The following is an 18,939-nucleotide window of genomic DNA, read 5'->3' on the forward strand; positions in this document are numbered from 1 at the left end:
TTTTGCGTGTATTTTTAATGTGAATTTCAGTTTGTATTACCACTCCATTATTATTTCTTTACTTAAAGAGAGAGAGAGAGAGAGAGAGAGAGAGTGTGTGTGTGTGTGTGTGTGTGTGTGTGTGTGATGAAAATGAATATTAAACCCAATTCTAACATTTGAAACTTTTACACAATATTTATGAAGCCGAAATATATTTTCTTTATTTTAATTTTTTTTTTTTTGGCTTCTTGGAATTTTCTCAGTGTCTCCCTTCCAGCTTGCTCTGTGTCCATGATGTTTGGTGTCTCCCAGGCTCACCTACCTCTTGTTGTTGTTGTTGTTGTTATTCTTATTATTGTTAAGGTGAGTATCTTGCTGCTGCTGACCGCCTCTTTAATGTCTGCAAAGCCTTCTCCCAGAGCATTTTAGCTACTTCTCATGGCATCTCTTATCAAAAAGCCTTTCTCTCTCTCTCTCTCTCTCTCTTTCTCTCTCTCCAACAACAAATAAAATAAACCTGACTTTAGACCACTAAAAGTATTCCTACTGACTTCTGCCACTTCTTAATCTCTTCCATTTGCTGCTACTGCTATTCATTTTTTTTTTTTTTAATTTCTGGTTGTCATTGGTTACCCAGCTGTCATTACCCTGCCCCTATTACTTTTTAATAGTATCACAATTACAACAATTACTACTACATTTGTCCAGCCTTTCCCCCACCTCTATATTCCCATCTTAGTGACCCATCTTCTATAATAGGTCAGGTCTTTTTTTTATTGTTTGGTTTCTGATTTTGATTATTGTATGATCATTTTTGTGTTTATGGTTTTAATGGTTTGTAAAAAAAAAATATATATATATATTTTTACTTCTTTTCCTTCCATTCTTCTGTTTTGTTCCTCCCAATAATTTGTTGCTTGTTTAGGTTTACACTCTGTACATTCCTTTCAAATGGACCATTGATATTACATAAACAGTTTTCTTTATTCAATTATATTCAACTGGAATTCACTGTCTGCTAATTTATGTTATAATCTGGAATCAATAATTTTTGGACTTGATGCTTTGCAACATTGAGCTGTTTCTCTTTTGTTCTGAGTTCAAATTCTTCCAAGTTTGCTTTTCATCATTCTAGTATTGAGGAAATAAGTACCAGAGATCAGTCCAATTATCTCCAAACACCCACCCTACAAACATTTGTGTCCTTGTGCCTGTGTTACATCATGAATGTTTAACAAACTTTGGTTTACTAACTTGAGTTGAAATATTGCAAGGTTCTGGAGATGACAAAATAGTTGCCAATATATTATGCTAACTACATTTGTTGTGGACTGAGACAAAAGAAATTATTTATTAGCATATAGAATTTTACATTAAAAAAAAAAAGTGAATTCCAGATGCTTGGTGGATTTTTGGCACCAGTGTAATTCTAGATTTTGTGGTAGTAAGTAGATGACATAAATCTTGATATAGGAAACCAGTCTGTGTCAGGTAACATTTCCAGATGATATGATATCTGTTTCTGGTAGCTGATGAATATACTGTGTGGATGAGAAACATGAAATATCAGCAACAAATTTGAACTCGCATACAGTCAGCTAGTAAACTGATATTCAATATTCTTGTCCACTTCACTTCTTCCTTAGATCCACATTTTGAGACTGAGACAGCACAACTATGTTGTGTAGGAAAACTGATTGTGCATAAGATTTACTTATAAAGTGGGTGCCCTTTGGTGGGACATGCTAATGTTCGTGTGCACAGTTAGTCCGGTGTCCCAAAGTTTGGAATAATGTCAGTTAAAGCATGTAGTCCTGAAGAGGTGTACTTTCTTGAAAATGAGCATCAGATGAATTTATGCTTGTGTATGCTATCAACTGCATAAAGCTAGAATATTTTATAGCTCTGAAGAATTCCAGTTTTTGTTTTGAAGTTTAGCCATGTTATAAAAGTGTTTGTCTTGAGAGATATCATCAGAAATAACATGACCTAACTTGATAAAGGAGTCTGATAGTCTAACTGCCCCTTATATATATAATAAGTATAGTAGTTATAGCATAATGGGCAAGTTTTTTTTTTACATGATATTTATTTGTATATGATATACTCTTTCCTTTTCATTTAAAAACCTTGATCTGAGATTTCAACAGTGTTTAATTTGGTGAAGTTCTAAGGTCATTTTCAAATTTGCTTTTTGTTTTAGTTAGGATATATGGAGTTTTTGTAAAGCATTTTATACAAGAATTTTATTTTCTATTGTTCACTTTTTCTATACGTCATGATACTACAGAAAGGTGGTGAGCTGGCAGAAACGTTAGCACGCCGGGTGAAATACTTAGTAGTATTTCATCTGCCGTTACGTTCTGAGTTCAAATTCCACCAAGGTCGACTTTGCCTTTCATCCTTTTGGGGTCGATAAATTAAGTACCAGTTACGCACTGGGGTCGATGTTATCAACTTAATCCCTTTGTCTGTCCTTGTTTGTCCCCTCTATGTTTAACCCCTTGTGGGCAATAAATAAATAAGAAAGTTAGTCCTTATGACATGTGGAAGTTTTATTTATATATATTTTTTTCCCCCCAGGATTTCATTGTCCATGATTATGGGTCTTTGTAACACGAGTGCATAAATACAGTAATGTGTAATGTCTTGTCAAATGAGACTGGGATGTCATGTGCTGATTGCAGTTCATAGTTCTTAGAACCTGGTATGAGAATTAAGGCTTTGCATAGAAAGAAGCAGAGGATGTAGTGTGGAATCCTCTGCAGAGAAGTGTATTCACTTGAAAAGCTTAGTGTGCAAGTCATTAAGGCAAACATAACAAACTGGGGACCATGACAAAATTCTCAAAGACATCCCTGTTAATGGAGCCAGTGTTTGGTGAGAGTTATGATAGACAGTTTTTGATGCTGCTGATGAAGAATGGGCAAAACAGAGGAAGATAGTTTTGTCACTACCACTACCAAATACTTATTATTTTATTTTTCTATTTTTGCGAAGCTGATGAGGGGTTTGAGGTGTCTATGTACTTGTAAAATAAACTAGGAAACTGCTACCTTGTCTGCTGCAACTGGCTAGTGGATGGTTATACGGCTGCTGCTCTTCTGTACCCCCTTGCTTAATTTTTTTTTTGGGGGGGGGTGTTACTAATGTTACAATGGTCATCACTGCTTGCTTGTAATATTCTTCTTCTTCTTGTGAAATATCCTTTCATTGTTTTCCATTACACTATACAATTTCATTTTTTTTTTTTTTAATTTGAGACATAGTTTTACTTTTTTCCTCTTCTCGTTACTCATTAGAGTTATTAGAGGAATTTATTCAATATATCAATTGTTATTAAAGATAAAAATAACACTGAAATTTGTGTGATTTATGATTTTTATGCCTGAACTTAAATTTAAAAAAACAAAAAAACTTAGATGTTATTTGTCTTTCATATCATCATCCTGATTGTTGACAAGGTTCTAGGTACTTAGTGGAAAGGTCAAAGATTCCCATCCTGCGACTGACTCACAACAGAGTCCATAGGTAAAACATTAGCTCAATGCAAATAGCATACTTCATTGCTTTATCCCTTTAGCATTTGAAGCAGCCATATCCAGCCCAAATATCCTACCTATTTGATGTTCAAACTGTCCAGATCCAACCTTTCACACTTATCCTACAATTTCATTCTAAAAATAAACAATCACATCGTTAAAATCTTGATTAATTCAAAACAATATGAATAAAAGAGTATTACATTTGACAGAGTTTTCTGAATGCTAAATGGACAAACAATAACTGAATATTTTGTTGGTTTTTCTGAGTTCAGCTCATCTTTTTAAAAAAAAAAAAAAATTCTATCTGCAATAAGACCTTATTTTTTTTCCTGTTGGAATTCATCTCTCATCGATTTTGTACGATTAAAAAAACCAGAGTTGAACAATAAGCCCTAGACATCTTTGTGTAAGAGAAAGGATTAGCATTATCTATTTATTTATAATGGTATTAGTGTTATTTCTTAGATAGAACCTCTTAATTTACTTTGCTTGTACTTTGAGGAATGGCATGAATGACATATTCTCACTTTTACAAATTCTAAGCCTAATGGAAGTCTCTGAGAAGCTATCTTTTTGGTTGAGAGTGGGGTGGGTAAGGTAAATAGAAAAGGTTTTGTCAATTAAGGTATTAAATATTTATCAACCACTTTTTTTTTTCCTGTAGTTTAATCTTGAAACAGATATTGATTTCAAATTTTTATAAATAGATTTCCTTTTTGTATTGTTTTACATTAGAAATGTTCTAGAATAGCTTTACATAATCTCCAACTTTTTGGTTCCTTCCATTTCTGATATTGGAATGTGAATGTAATCTCTTATGTTTACATTTTCATAACACCATGCCCAGATTGAAGAAGATTCTCTATTATTAGGTCAACTACTGGGATCCTCTCTCTTATCATCATATCAACTGAGACATTATTAAAGCTGTTTGCTTTTTTTTTTTTTTTTATTTCAATTGTTTCTTCTTGATTGAAAAAAAGAATCTTTCTATAATAATTTCCCATTATTGAAAATGTTCGATCTTGAAAGCCCCCTATTGACTGCTCTACTCATTCTTCTTCATTCTGACACAAAGCTCTACTTTGGTGTCAAGTGGATGAATTTAAATAATAACTAGATTTCAATTTGCTTCCAATTGAAATACCATCCTTTATTTTGCTAGTATCCTTAAAAACGATCAAATCAGAAAATCATGACTTCTAGTTTATATTTACACAACATTTTCACATTCTTGTAACTTTCTGCACCCTCACCCACCCTTACAACTTCTTTTCTTTTTCTTTAATTCTTCTAAAACATTATTACATTTTTGAGATTGACATTATAAATATTAATATAAGAAGTTGACTTTGCTTTTATCATTTTGAGCTTGGTAAAGAACCAGTCAAGTACTGAGCTTAATGTAATCAACATGCTCTCTCCCCTCAAAATTGTTGAATTTGTGATAAAATTAAAAAAGAATTAGAAGGTGCTGAACTTTCAAAATCATTGGCACTTTGGACAAAATGCTTAATGGTATAAGCCTGCCAAAGTTCTGTAATCGACCAACTTCTTCTTAAAGTGTTGGCCATGTACCAAAATCTGAAACAATTACCATTATCATGCTGGACAGAATGCTCAGCAGTATTTTCTCTGTGTTTAACATTCTGAGTTTAGATTCCTTTGAGGTTGGCTTTGCTTTTTATCCTTTCAGGGTCAATAAAGTAAGTACCAGTTGAGTACTGGGGGTCAGTGTAATCAACTAGTTCCCATCCCGCCGAAATTTCAGACCTTGTGCCTTATTGTAAATATAAGGAAATAATTTCATTCTCAAATGCAGGATAATACTAATAATTTGGCATGAACAGGATAAACTACCCCTATTTTGCAGAAAAATGTGTCAGCGGCCAGCAGTGAGACTCAAACTCACATCTCTGCAATTAGAAAGAAATACGACTTCTACTGAAAATAAGAATATTCAATATTTTCCATTCATAAAGCATTTACACAATTACAGAGACATCACAAGAACAACAACAACAACAACAACTTTATCGCATTAAATGGAGACACCTCATCCTCAGTTGTTTTCTTTCTCTCTCCCTATCTTTTTCTTCTTTTTCCATTTCTCTCTCTCTCTCTCCAGTCTCTTCCCCCCCTCCCCCTCTCTCTCTGTTTATAGTTATAAGTCTGATCTAAGCAATGTCTATCCTTAACAGATTCTGTTTCTTTTTTCATCTTGTTGACTGGTTCCAGGTCAGCTCTGATAAGTAGACTTATGGTCAAAGTATCCCGGTCACAATTATCCCATCCATCATGAATGTAACACTACTATTTCTCTGTTTCTAAGATGATAACGTCTGATTTGAGGGAGGTCTGGTTACTGTTTCTAGTAGCTCATGTAGCCATGTTCTTGTTCTCATTATTATTATTAACTGAATAGTTGTGTTACATATATTAAAAACCGAAATACTCTGTTGTGAATCTCAGTTGGGCTCTGTATATATATATATATATATATATATATATATATATATATACACCCAACCCATGCTAGCATGGAAAGCGGACGTTAAACGATATATATAGGATGGACACACACACACACATACATACACAAGTGAGTGGACAAACGAACAAAGGACACTCAACACATTTATTGGAAGTTACATGTATGGATCAAAACAGTTTGATTCAAATTCCATGGTACTTAAAGTTTCAAAGAATAAGTTGTCCGTAGGGAGCCAACTCTGTAACCATGTTGAATCTGTTTCACTTGAAGAAAGGCTTCAATAAAAGTAACAATCTCTCCATTCGTTCTGTAACAAAGTACAAACTCTATGTCTTTGTAAGAAATATCTGGATACGGCTGATAAATTCATTACGTGAAAATCTGAGTTGAAAATCTCTACAATTTTAACATATTGGTAACTATAGCGAATTTGCTATCAACAAAGGATAAATGTTGTAGGTTTGATTTCTGCTAGACTTTAACATTTCATTCCTTGCTTTTTTCTATTGGAAATTAATGATACTGCTTGCATGACAGTGACACACAGCTATCACGCAATGTCAATACAGGACACACCCACTGGGCTTCTTCCAGTTTCTGTCTATCAAATCCAGTCACAAGGTTTTGGTTTGTTCAGGCCTATAGAAGAATACATTCACCCTAGGTACCGTGTTGTGGGACTGAACCTGGAACCATGTGGTTGGGAAGTGAACTTCTTACCACACAGCCATGACTACACTATATGTCTGTATTTTGAATGTGTCCAGTTGTATGTATTAATATTTATAAATTACATTCTAAGGAAACTTCTTTTCAACATGGAATTTGTGGAAATGTTGTACTTGTAAAATATCATTTGAAATGTGGGCAGACCAAAATGTTTTCAAATGACCAATAAGTAAACCAACTGCAAAATTAAGTATTCTCGACAACTGTTTATGTGTTTATGTGTTTATGTATTTAAAGAAATTGAGTGTGTGCCTGCATCTGTCTGCCCAAGTCTCCACCATTTGACAACTGGTGTTGGTTTGTTTATATCTCCATAACAGGGTACTTCAGCAAAAGAGACTGATAAAATAAGTAGTGGACGTAAATATGAAAGTATTTTGCTATAGATTTGTTTGACTAAACTCTTCAAAGTGGTGGCCTAATATGGTTGCATTTAAACTACGGAAACAAGTAAATGAATAAAAGATAACTGCCTTATTTTAATTGCATGTATTTTTAGCATATTAACAGTGTAATTAATTTCAAATGTTCAGACATGCGCGCACACACACACACACACACACACACACACACACACACTTATGTGGTAAATTATGTAATGAAAATGCCAAAATTTTTATTGGTTTGTTACATAATTTTTGAAGTGTTTTGCTCTACATTTTTCGCTATTTGTTGACTATTTTCTTCCTTAGGTTATAAAATTTAAGCCATCTCTTTAGATTCATACTTATTTGAAACAACAATATATTTCTTTTCCTATACTGAATCAAAGAAAATGTTTTTTTGTTTATATTGTTTTTCTTTTATTTTTTTTTCTTCTCCAATTAATAAAGTTCATGAAGTACTGGAATTCTTTTTCTAGTTGGTGAATTATGAACAGATTTTCCTTTTTCATTTCTCTATTTCAGAATTCCAATCCAGGTCATCCAAGGTCAACAACTGATTTTAAAGACAGCTGCTGGAAATACAATAGGTTTTGCTCAACAGCAGCAACAGCAGCAGCTACAACAGCAACAACAATTACAACAACAGCAGCAGCTACAGCAGCTGCAGCTTCAGCATTTTCAACAACAGCTGCAGCAGCAGCAGCAGCAGCAGCAGCAGCAGCAGCAACAACAACAACAACAACAGCACCAGCATCATCAGCAGCAGCAACAGTCCAAAGTAAACCAAATTCAGCATCTTCAAGTCTCATCAGCTTCATCACCTGGTGTCAGTAGTCGTTCTCTTACGCCCAGTCAGAGTCCAGCTCCCAACAACTCACCATTAGTTAGTCGGTCACTCACACCAAGTCAGGGCCAAAATACTGGCTTGGTTACAATTAGTCCATCTTTCAGTGGACAGCATCCAAACAGCGTTAGCCCCTCCCCAAATGTCAGTGTTGTTCAGATCCCCACATCAGTGCAATCACAACCTTCAACACAGCAACAACTACAGGCAGCTGCTGCTGCTGCTGCTGGTGGTGTTCCTATTCAGAATCTAGTCCCTACCCAAAACACACAGCACCTTCAGAACTTACTGCCAGGTCAGGCAGTTCTTCCGACACAAGGACAGAATATAGTGCACACTCAAAACACAGTCATTCAGAACCCTAATGTTGTAAATGTGAATGTTGCTCATGTTCTGTGCAATAACTCAGCCCAACAAGCAAACCAGCAGGGCGGCATGGTGAGTGTCTACCCCAATGTACAGGCTGCGTCCTCGTCCAACCCTGTCACGCTGCATGGTACCATCATCAATATCCCACAGGGCAAAAGCATTATTATCCCTGGATTTTCAAACCTCCAGCAAGTTCAGAATCTTCAGCTGCCTTCCTCACATGTTGGGCAGCAGGTTTCTGGAACCGGTACCCTGCTGCATGCCGCTGGTGCCACCCAGCAGCCCGTGGCAGGGGCTGCTGGCATGGCGATGGGCAGTGCAGCAGGGATGGCCGTTGGAGGAGCTGGCACCATGCAGTTGTCTGGTCAGCAGTCCCAGGAAAAAGCTGCTACCCTTGCAGCAGCAGCAGCAGGCCAATCTAACTACAGTTTTGTTAATATCAACCCACCACCAATCATACTACGAACACTTCCATCAAACTTGATACAAATCCAGTCCACCACTAACAGTGGTCAGTCGTCCACAGTCAACACTCAAGTTCAGTCCTATCCCCAGATCTCGCAGGCTCAGTTAATCAACACTTCTGCAGCCCAGGGAAGCATTCCAATGCAGCAAGTGGTGAACCCTCTTCAGGGACAACAACTGAAGGTGATAGGCCACCCAGGGTTACAGGTTGCTGGTTCTCAACCAGGTACAGTGACTGTGAATATAGGAGGCCAGAACTTTAATTTACAGAGCCTTCCCTCCAACCAATTGGGAGCTCTTCAATTCCAAAGTGGGAGGCAAGTTCTAATTCAGGCCCCTCAGTCACATACTCTGCCCCTCCAAACAACATCAGTTAAAACAACTGTACCTTCTGGGCAGGAAATATCGTCTATATCACCACAAAACTCTGCACTGACAACTATGCAAGTTATTCAAAATGCCAATACGACAGCAACCATAGGTAATCAACGTAGTAACAGCCGAACAAAAACACCGCCCACTAAGTCAAGTAAAAGTTCATCTTCAAAGCACAATTCTCATTCTGCTCATAGCTCTCGCAATCGTGCATCACCATTGCAACAGCAGCAGCAGCAGCAGCAAGTTCAAGCTATTCACAATTTCCAGTTACCGTTACCTCAAGTCACTCATCCTCATAGTCTGAATAGCAGTCCAGGTCTTAGCACTGCCCATTCTACGACAGTCACAACTACTGTCTCACAGTCCCTTGTTCAGATGCCTTCTCAGGTTAGTGTAGCCAGCAGTCTGGTTGGAGTCCAAGTATCATCGAGCACTGTCCAAAACAAGCCTATTTCCAGTAGTGGACTTGTTCAAACTTCTGGTTCTTCAGCAGTTGCAAATCAAACCCAAGCTGCTGCTACTGTCCTCAACACTCGTCTACCAGCTATTCAGATTACTCCACAAGATCCTATCATTATGGCCCGAGTTGAAAATGATGTTAGCTCATTAGTCTCATTAAAGAATCCGAACCGAACTCAGAAAGCTAATCTTGAAAAGTTAGCTTTGCTCCAGAAGAAACTTTCTCAAGGGCAGCTTCAATTTGCTACTAGTGGTCAAGTTGGACAACCCCAAATAGCACATCCTCCCATTGCTCAGGCAGCAGCTATTGCTCAACAAACCTTATTACAGCAGGCATCGACTTCAACATCTTCAGCGGCCACCAGTATTAACCAGATTAATCAACTACTACAACAGCAAGCCTGTGTGAACCAGCAACATCAGCAACAGCAGCATCAGCATCAACAACAACAACAGCAACAACAACAGCAACAACAACAACAACAACAGCAACAACATAAAACACAGCAGGCTCAACAAGCCACTGTTGTTGGACAGATTCCTTTGGCCACTGTTGGCAAATCAGTTACAAATGTCATTTCTAATTCCATTCCGAATCAGTCAACTCCAGGATCAGTTCAGTCATCTCAAACAGTATCCATGTTGACTTCACACCCAACAAATATTGTTCAGTCCGGCCAAGCAGGTACTGGCATTCAAGTATTGACAACTTCGAGTGGAGGCAAACAGCATATGGTGGGTATGATCCCTGGTACAACATTGATTCCAGTGGTGACCAGCACTGCAGTTTCATCTGGGACGTTTGTGCCAGCTTCCAACATGCCCACAATCACTGCTGGAAAATTACCAATACCTGCCACACCAACTGCTGTTTCTACTCCAGTTAAGGTTTGTAGAATTACGTCCAATTCATTGTTTATCATTTTTCCTTTTTCTTTCTACTACGTTTTTAAGAACATCTTTGTTGTTATCATTTTCATAATAATACCTTAAGTCTGCCAGTATTTTGAGTACAATAGATTTATTGAGTAAATAAGGTAATAGCACACTCTACTCACAGACTTTCAGTTTTGATTTCCTGAAGACTTCTAATCAGAAAATTTTATTATACATTTCTTCAGTTTATTTTAATTAGGATCAATAAATTCTCTGATTCCAGGTTCAGTCCTTCTGTTTGTCTGTGGGAAAGATCTGTGCCAATTGCCTTTGCAGACCCTCCAAGACCAGTGATATTGATGCAGTCTATATACTTGGAATAACTATTTCATGATCATGTTATTTGATATTACAAGGGGCATTTCTCTGTAAAATACACAAGTTCCACTTGTTTGTATGTTAATGTTGCCAAATTTGTCAAAATTAAACTAATGACAGTGTAGAAGAAAACAGATGCAATTAGGCAAATCCAAGACCCAATGAAGCACAGGAATGTCACTGCAAAACTTGATTCAAGTAGCATCATGCTATTTTGGTTTCCTATTCTTTTGCTAAGCCTTTAGCGTTCATATTACTCTCTCAAATGTAATGCTTATTTATTCACATTGTTTTGAATTAATTGTGCCTTATCTCATGGCTTCAAAATGTTGTTGATGTGATTGTTTATCTTTAGAATAATATTGTAGAATAGGTGTGAGAGGCTGAATCTGATCAGCTTGAGCCTAAAACAATGGAAATAATATTCAGGCCGGATATGGCTGGTTGAAACACTAAAGTGTAAGAACTGGCACTCAGTACTACAAAATAACAAAATACTTTGGCAGTTATGCTTTAGCACTGCTTCTGTGGCCAGTAGTAAGGAACTGTATTCTCTTTTGGTGCTTATTTATGGTCAGTGAACTTTACCCATTCAGAGCTAAGTATTTTGTCAAGGACAATGATATTACTGACGTTTTAGCCAATAAATGGTCACTTTTATGACACTCGGAATCTCCAAATGCAGTGACCTGGCCTGGCACCCCATCAGTTACGACAGTGAGTATTCCAGAGGATTCAATCAACGAAACAGCCTGCTTATGAAATGAAACATGCAAGTGGCTGAGCACTCCAAAGACACATATATCGTTAATGGTCATTCTGAGGGAGATTCAGCATGACACAGAAATGTGTCATGAGCTGACCCCTTGTGAATTACAGGTACAATTCATTTTTGCCATCTGAATGAACTGGAGCAATGTGAAATAAAGTGTCTTGCTCAAGGACACAGTGTGCTGCCAGGAATCAGGCTTACAACCTTATGATCATGAGCCGAATACGCGGACTATTCGACTGTGTGCCTTATGCAGGAATGGTTGCATGTGTTCAGGAACTTGCTTTGCATCGACTTGGATCATGCTCGATTCCCTTGCATGGTACTTTGGACAAGTATCTTTTTTTTTCCGTAGCCTTGGGTTGATCAATGCTTTCTGAGTGGAGTGTAGTAGATAAGTAGATGAGTAAACCCTTATCAAAACTCCATGATTTCTGCCCACAAAGTGCAAAAAGAAAGAATTCTCTTGTCATTTGTATCATCAGTGTGTTTGTGTTTGGAAATGTGTGGCTCCAACACAGTGCAAGGCTGCTGCTTGTGATGCGTCCTTTAAAGCATATCTCTAGGAGAACTTTCTTTCATATAAAATCATGTGTGTGTGTGTGTGTGGGGGGGGGGGCTGGCATTGAAGATCACGATTCTACTACTTGCTCAAGCTTGCAATCTTTATTGATACCAGAGATTCTGCATATCTCTGGATCATGCCAGTAGGGTGCAGAGCACTTTTATATTGTATCTATGTCTCTCTCTCTCATTTAACGTCCGCTTTCCATGCTAGCATGGGTAGGATGATTTAACTGAGGACTGGTGACACCAGATGGCTGCGCCAGGCTCCAATCTGATTTGGCAGAGTTTCTACAGCTGGATGACCTTCCTAACGCCAACCACTCCGAGAGTGTAGAGGGTGCTTTTACGTGCCACCGGCATGAAGGCCAGTCAGGCGGTACTGGCAAAACCACGCTCAAGACTGGATCTAGTAAGAAGATGAGAAAAAGATATGTTGTAGAGCTGAAATGACCACACAGGTCAGGTATTAAACTATTGGATCGTAGTTGATGTATTCAAATCCACAGTCAATTTTGTTGTGTTGCTGACTGGGTAGCAATGTTGTCTGCTGCATTGCTTTTGCTCATCTGTCTGAAACAAGGCCCAGGTTTCCTTGGATAAAAGACTGATACAGCTTTTTCACTCCAGTGATTCATATAATGTCCAGCAATCAAGTATATTATCCCATGTTTTGTTTATCTTCTACATTTGTTTATAAAATGTTTTTTTTGTTTTCCAGATGGGTGATAAAGAAGTCCTTATCAATTTGACGGGTCATAACAAAGAAGCTGTGTTGGCACACCTGGCTCAACTGACACCAGAGCAACAGCAAGTGTACCTGAAACACAAAGCTAAGTTTATTGTCAAGTTGGATCAAGCTAATTCACAGCTCCTGCAAGCACAGCAGCAGCAACAGCAGCAGCAACAACAGCAGCAGCATCAACACCAACATCATCAGCAGCATCAACAACAGCAGCAGCAGCAGCAACACCATCATCACCATCAGCAACAGTTACAACCGCGACAGATCCGACAGCAGCAGACGACTGCAACTGTTGCAGCTGCCACAAATATGTCTGGTGGTACTGTTATAATAAGTAAAGGCCAACAAATCTCTCGGCATACTTGTAAAGGACAAATGGTTATGGACGCCAAAATACCAGTCCCAGTTCAGGTGGGTTGATTTCTTATTTCAAGGCAACAGCTTCTCAAAGAGGCCTCTCTCCTTTGAGTAAGAGATTTTCTTATTAATCATTTTAGTATTTATTTAAGCCAAGCAGGCTCTTTGAGTGGGAATTGATCTTGTCTTGTTAACATTAAAGATATTCCCTCTATTTTGGAGAAGCCCTAGTCTGTCAAAAGTTTAGACTCAATTCTAACAAGATTTCAATATAAACTACAAAACTGAACTGTTAAGTATCTAGTCATTTCAGTTCACTATACTTGAGTACTTAGTCTTATTTAGTCAATTAGATTCTTGTTTAAAGGCTCTGTTTGGGACGAAAAGTAGGATTTGTAAAGTTGGTATGTTCAGAATTACAAACTTATTGACACAAATACATTGCAATACTTGTGCTGGATAATAATAATATGAAAAGAATGCACTGAAGTGTGGATTAGGGTGTGTAGTATTGGTTTCTGTCTAGTGTTTGTTATTTTTGTGTAACTCTTTAGTTCTTCATCTAGGGGTTTGCAGTACTGACTCCATAACTCTGAACTCACCCCCCCCCCCCTACTGGCATTGGGCTGTGCTCCTAAGTAAGCCTAAATGCTACTTGTCTCTCTGACAACTATTTTAAATTGCAATCTTAGTCAGGTAGCTATCTGTAGGAAGTTATATCTAACTATAAAGCACCTACTCTAACATCCATCCTACCTATACTAACAGGAATGGATTGGGGAGAATGGAATTCAACTAAGAAATGAAGAAAAGAAAATTGCTTATATATTTATAGGTTTTTTTTTCTTTTCTTTGTACTGATGTAAAACTCGGAAGAGACCAATATTTGAGGCTAAGGTGATGCAGCTGTTTGATGATAAAACACAAAAGAAACATTGGAACAATCTGAGAATTGACTGGAGGTTGACAAAGAAAATTTTCATTACTGAAATGAAAATGCTGTCAGCCTGAATAAGATGACACTCGGTGCTCAAGTTGTTGATACGTTTGGTATTCAGGTGAAATGCATCTTCACAAATAAAAGCATCACCTTTCAAGCCACTGACTATGGCTGAACTCATAGAAATGACTCTTAAGGAACTGTAGACAAATTCTGAACTTAATTTGCCAAGGCTTCTCTTCTTTGAACACTCATAAAAAGAACATTATTCTTTTGATTATGGAGCAGCAACCATCAAATCTGTTTTATGACTGGCTCCTGGAATTGCTAAAATAAATAAGAGGAATGCAAGCTCACATATCAGTAATAAAATCTAAAATTCAGTTTTACAACTGAATTTTAGTTTTTATTAACCTGAACTGAATTGCTAATAGCTAACAAGTTATATTAAAGCAGAGCAGAATAAACATGTTTGCTGTATATCTGGCTTATATTTTTAATCAGTAATTCAAAGGCTAAAAATAAGAAAAGTCATTTACATGCACCAAGTACACTAAATCTTTTAGTAATTCATTTTTCAGCCTTCATCAAAGCTTCAAATTGGAATTTAATTTTATTAATTTCAATTATGTACATTTTGTAATTATTAAGAGATATTCAATATATCAAATCATTTCTTTCCAGGAGTTTGATAAAAATTTGGTGCAGATCAAAGTAGAACCAGGTCAGTCATCGACTGTGATAAAGTCATCTGGAAAGGCACAAAAACGACCAGCTGAATTGTCCAAAGGAGTTGTGTAAGTCTATAATGAAGCATAATACATGCTTAACAATTTATTGCTTTGAAGTCTTCTTCCACTTGCAGTGTCAGTTCAGTGAAAAAAAAAAGTTGTCGGGTATTTTGTTGGTATAATTACTGTTAGCTATTCTTGTATATTTTAGGGCATCTGAAATCTTTACCCCATTGCTTCCCCTCAATACAGAGTTTTTAATTTCTACCAGTTTTCTTCCTACATATTGAGCAAAATCATTTCTAAGATGGTGCTATGATCTTCTATCCTCTGTTAAAAGATAAGATATTGGTCTTTGCCATGCTTTTGAAGTTTTGGCTCAAAACTGTTTTCTCAAGTTTGAAACTTACTTTTGTAGATTGTCATCAAATTCTCAGCATGATCTTCTTCAAATTGTAATGAATTGGGAAAAGAACTCAATACACAACCTAAATGAACACTCATTTTTTATGCTAAATTCCACACTGAATTGTCTATCAATTTCTATTTTGTAAACTCTTTGAACAGCTCTCGTGAACTATTTAGCTCAAGTAGTGAGGCTGTAACCATGGCCTCTGCCAGTGCAGCATGACCGGCCCATTTAAGAGTACCCTTCAGTCATTGGGCGATAAACTGTGCTTGAGAAGACCTGTGGAGGCAAGTGAAATCGTTGTCGTGGCCGATGACAGTAGTGCCTGATTGACACCAGTGCTGGTGGCATGCAAAAAGCACCATTCGAGCGTGGTTGATGCCAGTACTGCCTGACTGGCCCTCATGTCGGTGACACATAAAAAGCACCCACTACACTCTCGGAGTGGTTGGCGTTAGGAAGGGCATCCAGCTGCAGAAACTGTGCCAGATCGGATTGGAGCCTGGTGCAGCCCTCTAGCTTGCCAGTCCTCAGTCAAATCGTCCATCCCATGCTAGCATGGAAAGCAGACGTTAAACGATGATGATGATGATGAAAACGAAGAGATAAGAATGGAAAAATATCAGTTTTGCAGTTGATACAGTTCAAAGCTACTAACTTCAAATACTACCAAGCAAGTGGCTACTATCACCAGACCAGCTCATTATAAATAAAGAATTATATCTACCAGAGGAAATGAGATACACAGTAGCACTGTTGCTGTCTGTCTGTCTTGTTTTTTATGTTCCTGCTGACTATCCCACTCTGTAGATCCAGATCTAGAAATTACCGACAAAGGTCTAATTTATTACTGTGCTTCACAAGATGTCCCATATCTCTTCCACTATTTAACTAATCCCACTAATCTAAATGCACTGGACTTATGGAGCAACTCCAGGAAGGTAGCAGAGTGGTGACTACAATTGAGCAACCGCAACACCACCACCTTTAATGCATTCCCTCATAGCATCTAAATAACCTGACGCTTTCAGAATCCCAACAGGTATTCTCTTGTTTTTCCTGCTTTTTGATTGTTTGTATTCTGTTTATCACAAGAATAAAAAAAGAAGAAAGAAAGAAACTTGTGTAGCTTCTTAGCTTTCAGGTTATTGGCCTACAAAAGCCCAAAGCCTTCTGAGTTGTGAAGAAATGATTCAGTGAATTTGTGACATTTTACAATTGATTTCCTTCCTCCTGAATTTATGCAACTTCCAATCTGAACTGGTATAAAAATAAATTCAAAACACATTTAAAATGATTTCAGAAAAAAATATGGCTGACTTATTATGATATTGTTCTTTTAAAGGGAAGGGTTTATGTTGCAGACCCTTGTCTCTAGTAATACATGCTCAATGTATTCGCTTAGTTTACAAATAGCATAACTTACATTTTATAACAGCAAATATTTTGCTACTTAATTCAAATGTTGTCATTGGCCACCAAATTGGCAGAATCATTAAAATATTAGTAAAAATAGGTTGCAGTATTTATTCTATAACACAATTTGTTTTACTGCTGTATGTTTTTGTGTTGGTCTATAGTAGTTAATGTAATCTTTGGAGAGGGCTTCTTTCTGGGAACTACATAATAAAAAGAATTTGTCTCTGTAGCAGTTAACATTTCAATGATTTATTATCAAAGTGCCAGCTATGTGGATTTTATTTCATAATTACTGATCATTTATGTTTGATATTTCAATGTTCTACTATCATCAGTTTATTTTCTATTTCAAAACAGAATTCACCAACGATTGAACCATGATCAAGCTTGTGCATTGAAAGCAGACATGAAGACCCCTTTTAAAGACAAATCAGATGCTTGCCAACGTCTTATTTGTTTCCATGTATTCCAGGATTGGGGACCAAATCAAGAAAAATTGGACAAAGGTTAGTTTCTCTCTTGCTCAGTCGACATTATCATCATAGTTGAGACATGAGCAGCATTATTAGTCCTTTAATCCCTTTCATTTTGTTCCGTACAAATAATCTACTAATCTTTGGCTTTGGAAATTTTTTATCGATTATCTCTGCTATTTGAAAAGTCTGTCAAATGAGAAAAGCTTGTTCATGTACATTGACAGGAAAATTCATTTGGTGAGAATGCAAATATTGTTGCTTAAATTTGACATCAATTGTTTGGGTTTTTCCTTTAAAGTACTAATCATACCAGGTAGTTCTGTGGTGATAGTAACTAATTTATAAAAGTGATTTAATGTTGGTGTGTAGGAATCTCTTTCTCTAGCGAGAACATTTGAAGTAGGGAAAAACTTTGGAATTATGCCATGTTATTATGCAAACAAGTTAAACAACTGTTTTTAGTTATAACTAGCTACAATTTATTTGGTATTGTGACTAGTTTTAATGAACTGGCCTATTTGTTATAAGGTCACTAATTCAAATTTCGATTCAACTGTTGTGTTTATACACAGTCCAGATGTTTGAATCAGTCTGCTTAGCTGAAAATGGATACCACTCTTGCTTTAGTTGAGTAGTTGTCATGCAGCCATAGGATAACAGCTCAAGCATGATTGCATAACCATGTGATTCAGAAGTTGTCTTAGTAACTGTTTGCTTCTAAACCCACTGTGCAAATAAATGTCTTTTCTATACCCACCAATCAGCCAAAGCTGATTGTGAGTGAAGTTTAGTCGACAGAAACTATGTGCAAGACCTTCGTGTGTGTGTGTGTGTGTGTGTGTGAAATCTGTTGGCAAGATATGGCTTAATAAAATTACGAAGGTGGACTTTGTCTTTTGTCCCTTATGAGATTGATAAAATAAGTACCAAACCGGTACTAGAGTTATTGTAATCACCTACAAGACTTTTGAAAGTGGTGTTTCTGCAAAGTTACAGTCCAAAGACTGAGAATAGTGAAAGAATAAAATATAACTCTCATAATTCATAATTGTAAACAGATAAATTTTTCACAGTCATTCCAACATTGAATAAATAGTGTTTTTCTTTTATGGTTAAAAAAAAAAAAAAAAATGAGTTGTACTTTGGCAAGAGTGTTGATGTGAAATGAGTGTGTTGAGACTGGAAAGTCATGTTAGTCATTTAAAATATACATATATATGGGCATTAAATGATGATGATTGTTATATTTACTTTATTTTGTGATTGTGTTATATATTATTATAAACTATCAGTCTTTTGTACATCTACAACCTCACCACAAACACTTATTCCACTGTGGTGGGACAATATACGCAATCATATAATCTTAAACATATATTACGCTTTCCATGCTGGAATGCAGATTAAGATTTTTTCAGGCCTCTACGTTACAAGTATTTTGAAGCTTCCTTCTGTCAGATTTTCAATAATTTTTCTGTTAATCTTTGGAGCCCCCATTTCAATGGCAGACGCTTCTCCTGTGCCTTAATCCAACACAGCTAGCATAGTTTAGCCAGGTCATTACTGTTGAAGTTCTTATCTGTCCTTCACAGATTAAGGAACCATGTCACTTGAAAAACAT

General features: G+C 36.9%; 1 protein-coding gene across 7 annotated transcripts in view; it reads left to right on the forward strand.

Annotated features, from left to right (window-relative positions):
• LOC106882512 (uncharacterized) overlaps positions 1-18,939 on the forward strand; it is a 147,189-nt gene that overhangs the window by 120,802 nt on the left and 7,448 nt on the right. For all 7 annotated transcript variants that reach the window (XM_089363910.1, XM_014933208.3, XM_089363913.1 and 4 more), the window contains 4 exons: positions 7,659-10,539; positions 12,963-13,397; positions 14,968-15,080; positions 17,200-17,348. In XM_089363910.1, coding sequence (XP_089220036.1) covers positions 7,659-10,539; positions 12,963-13,397; positions 14,968-15,080; positions 17,200-17,348 — 3,578 coding nt within the window. The remainder of the gene's footprint in view (positions 1-7,658; positions 10,540-12,962; positions 13,398-14,967; positions 15,081-17,199; positions 17,349-18,939) is intronic.

Source organism: Octopus bimaculoides, chromosome 15, assembly GCF_046866305.1.
Source record: "Octopus bimaculoides isolate indiv1 chromosome 15, ASM4686630v1, whole genome shotgun sequence".
NCBI classification, from domain to species: Eukaryota; Metazoa; Mollusca; class Cephalopoda; order Octopoda; family Octopodidae; genus Octopus; species Octopus bimaculoides.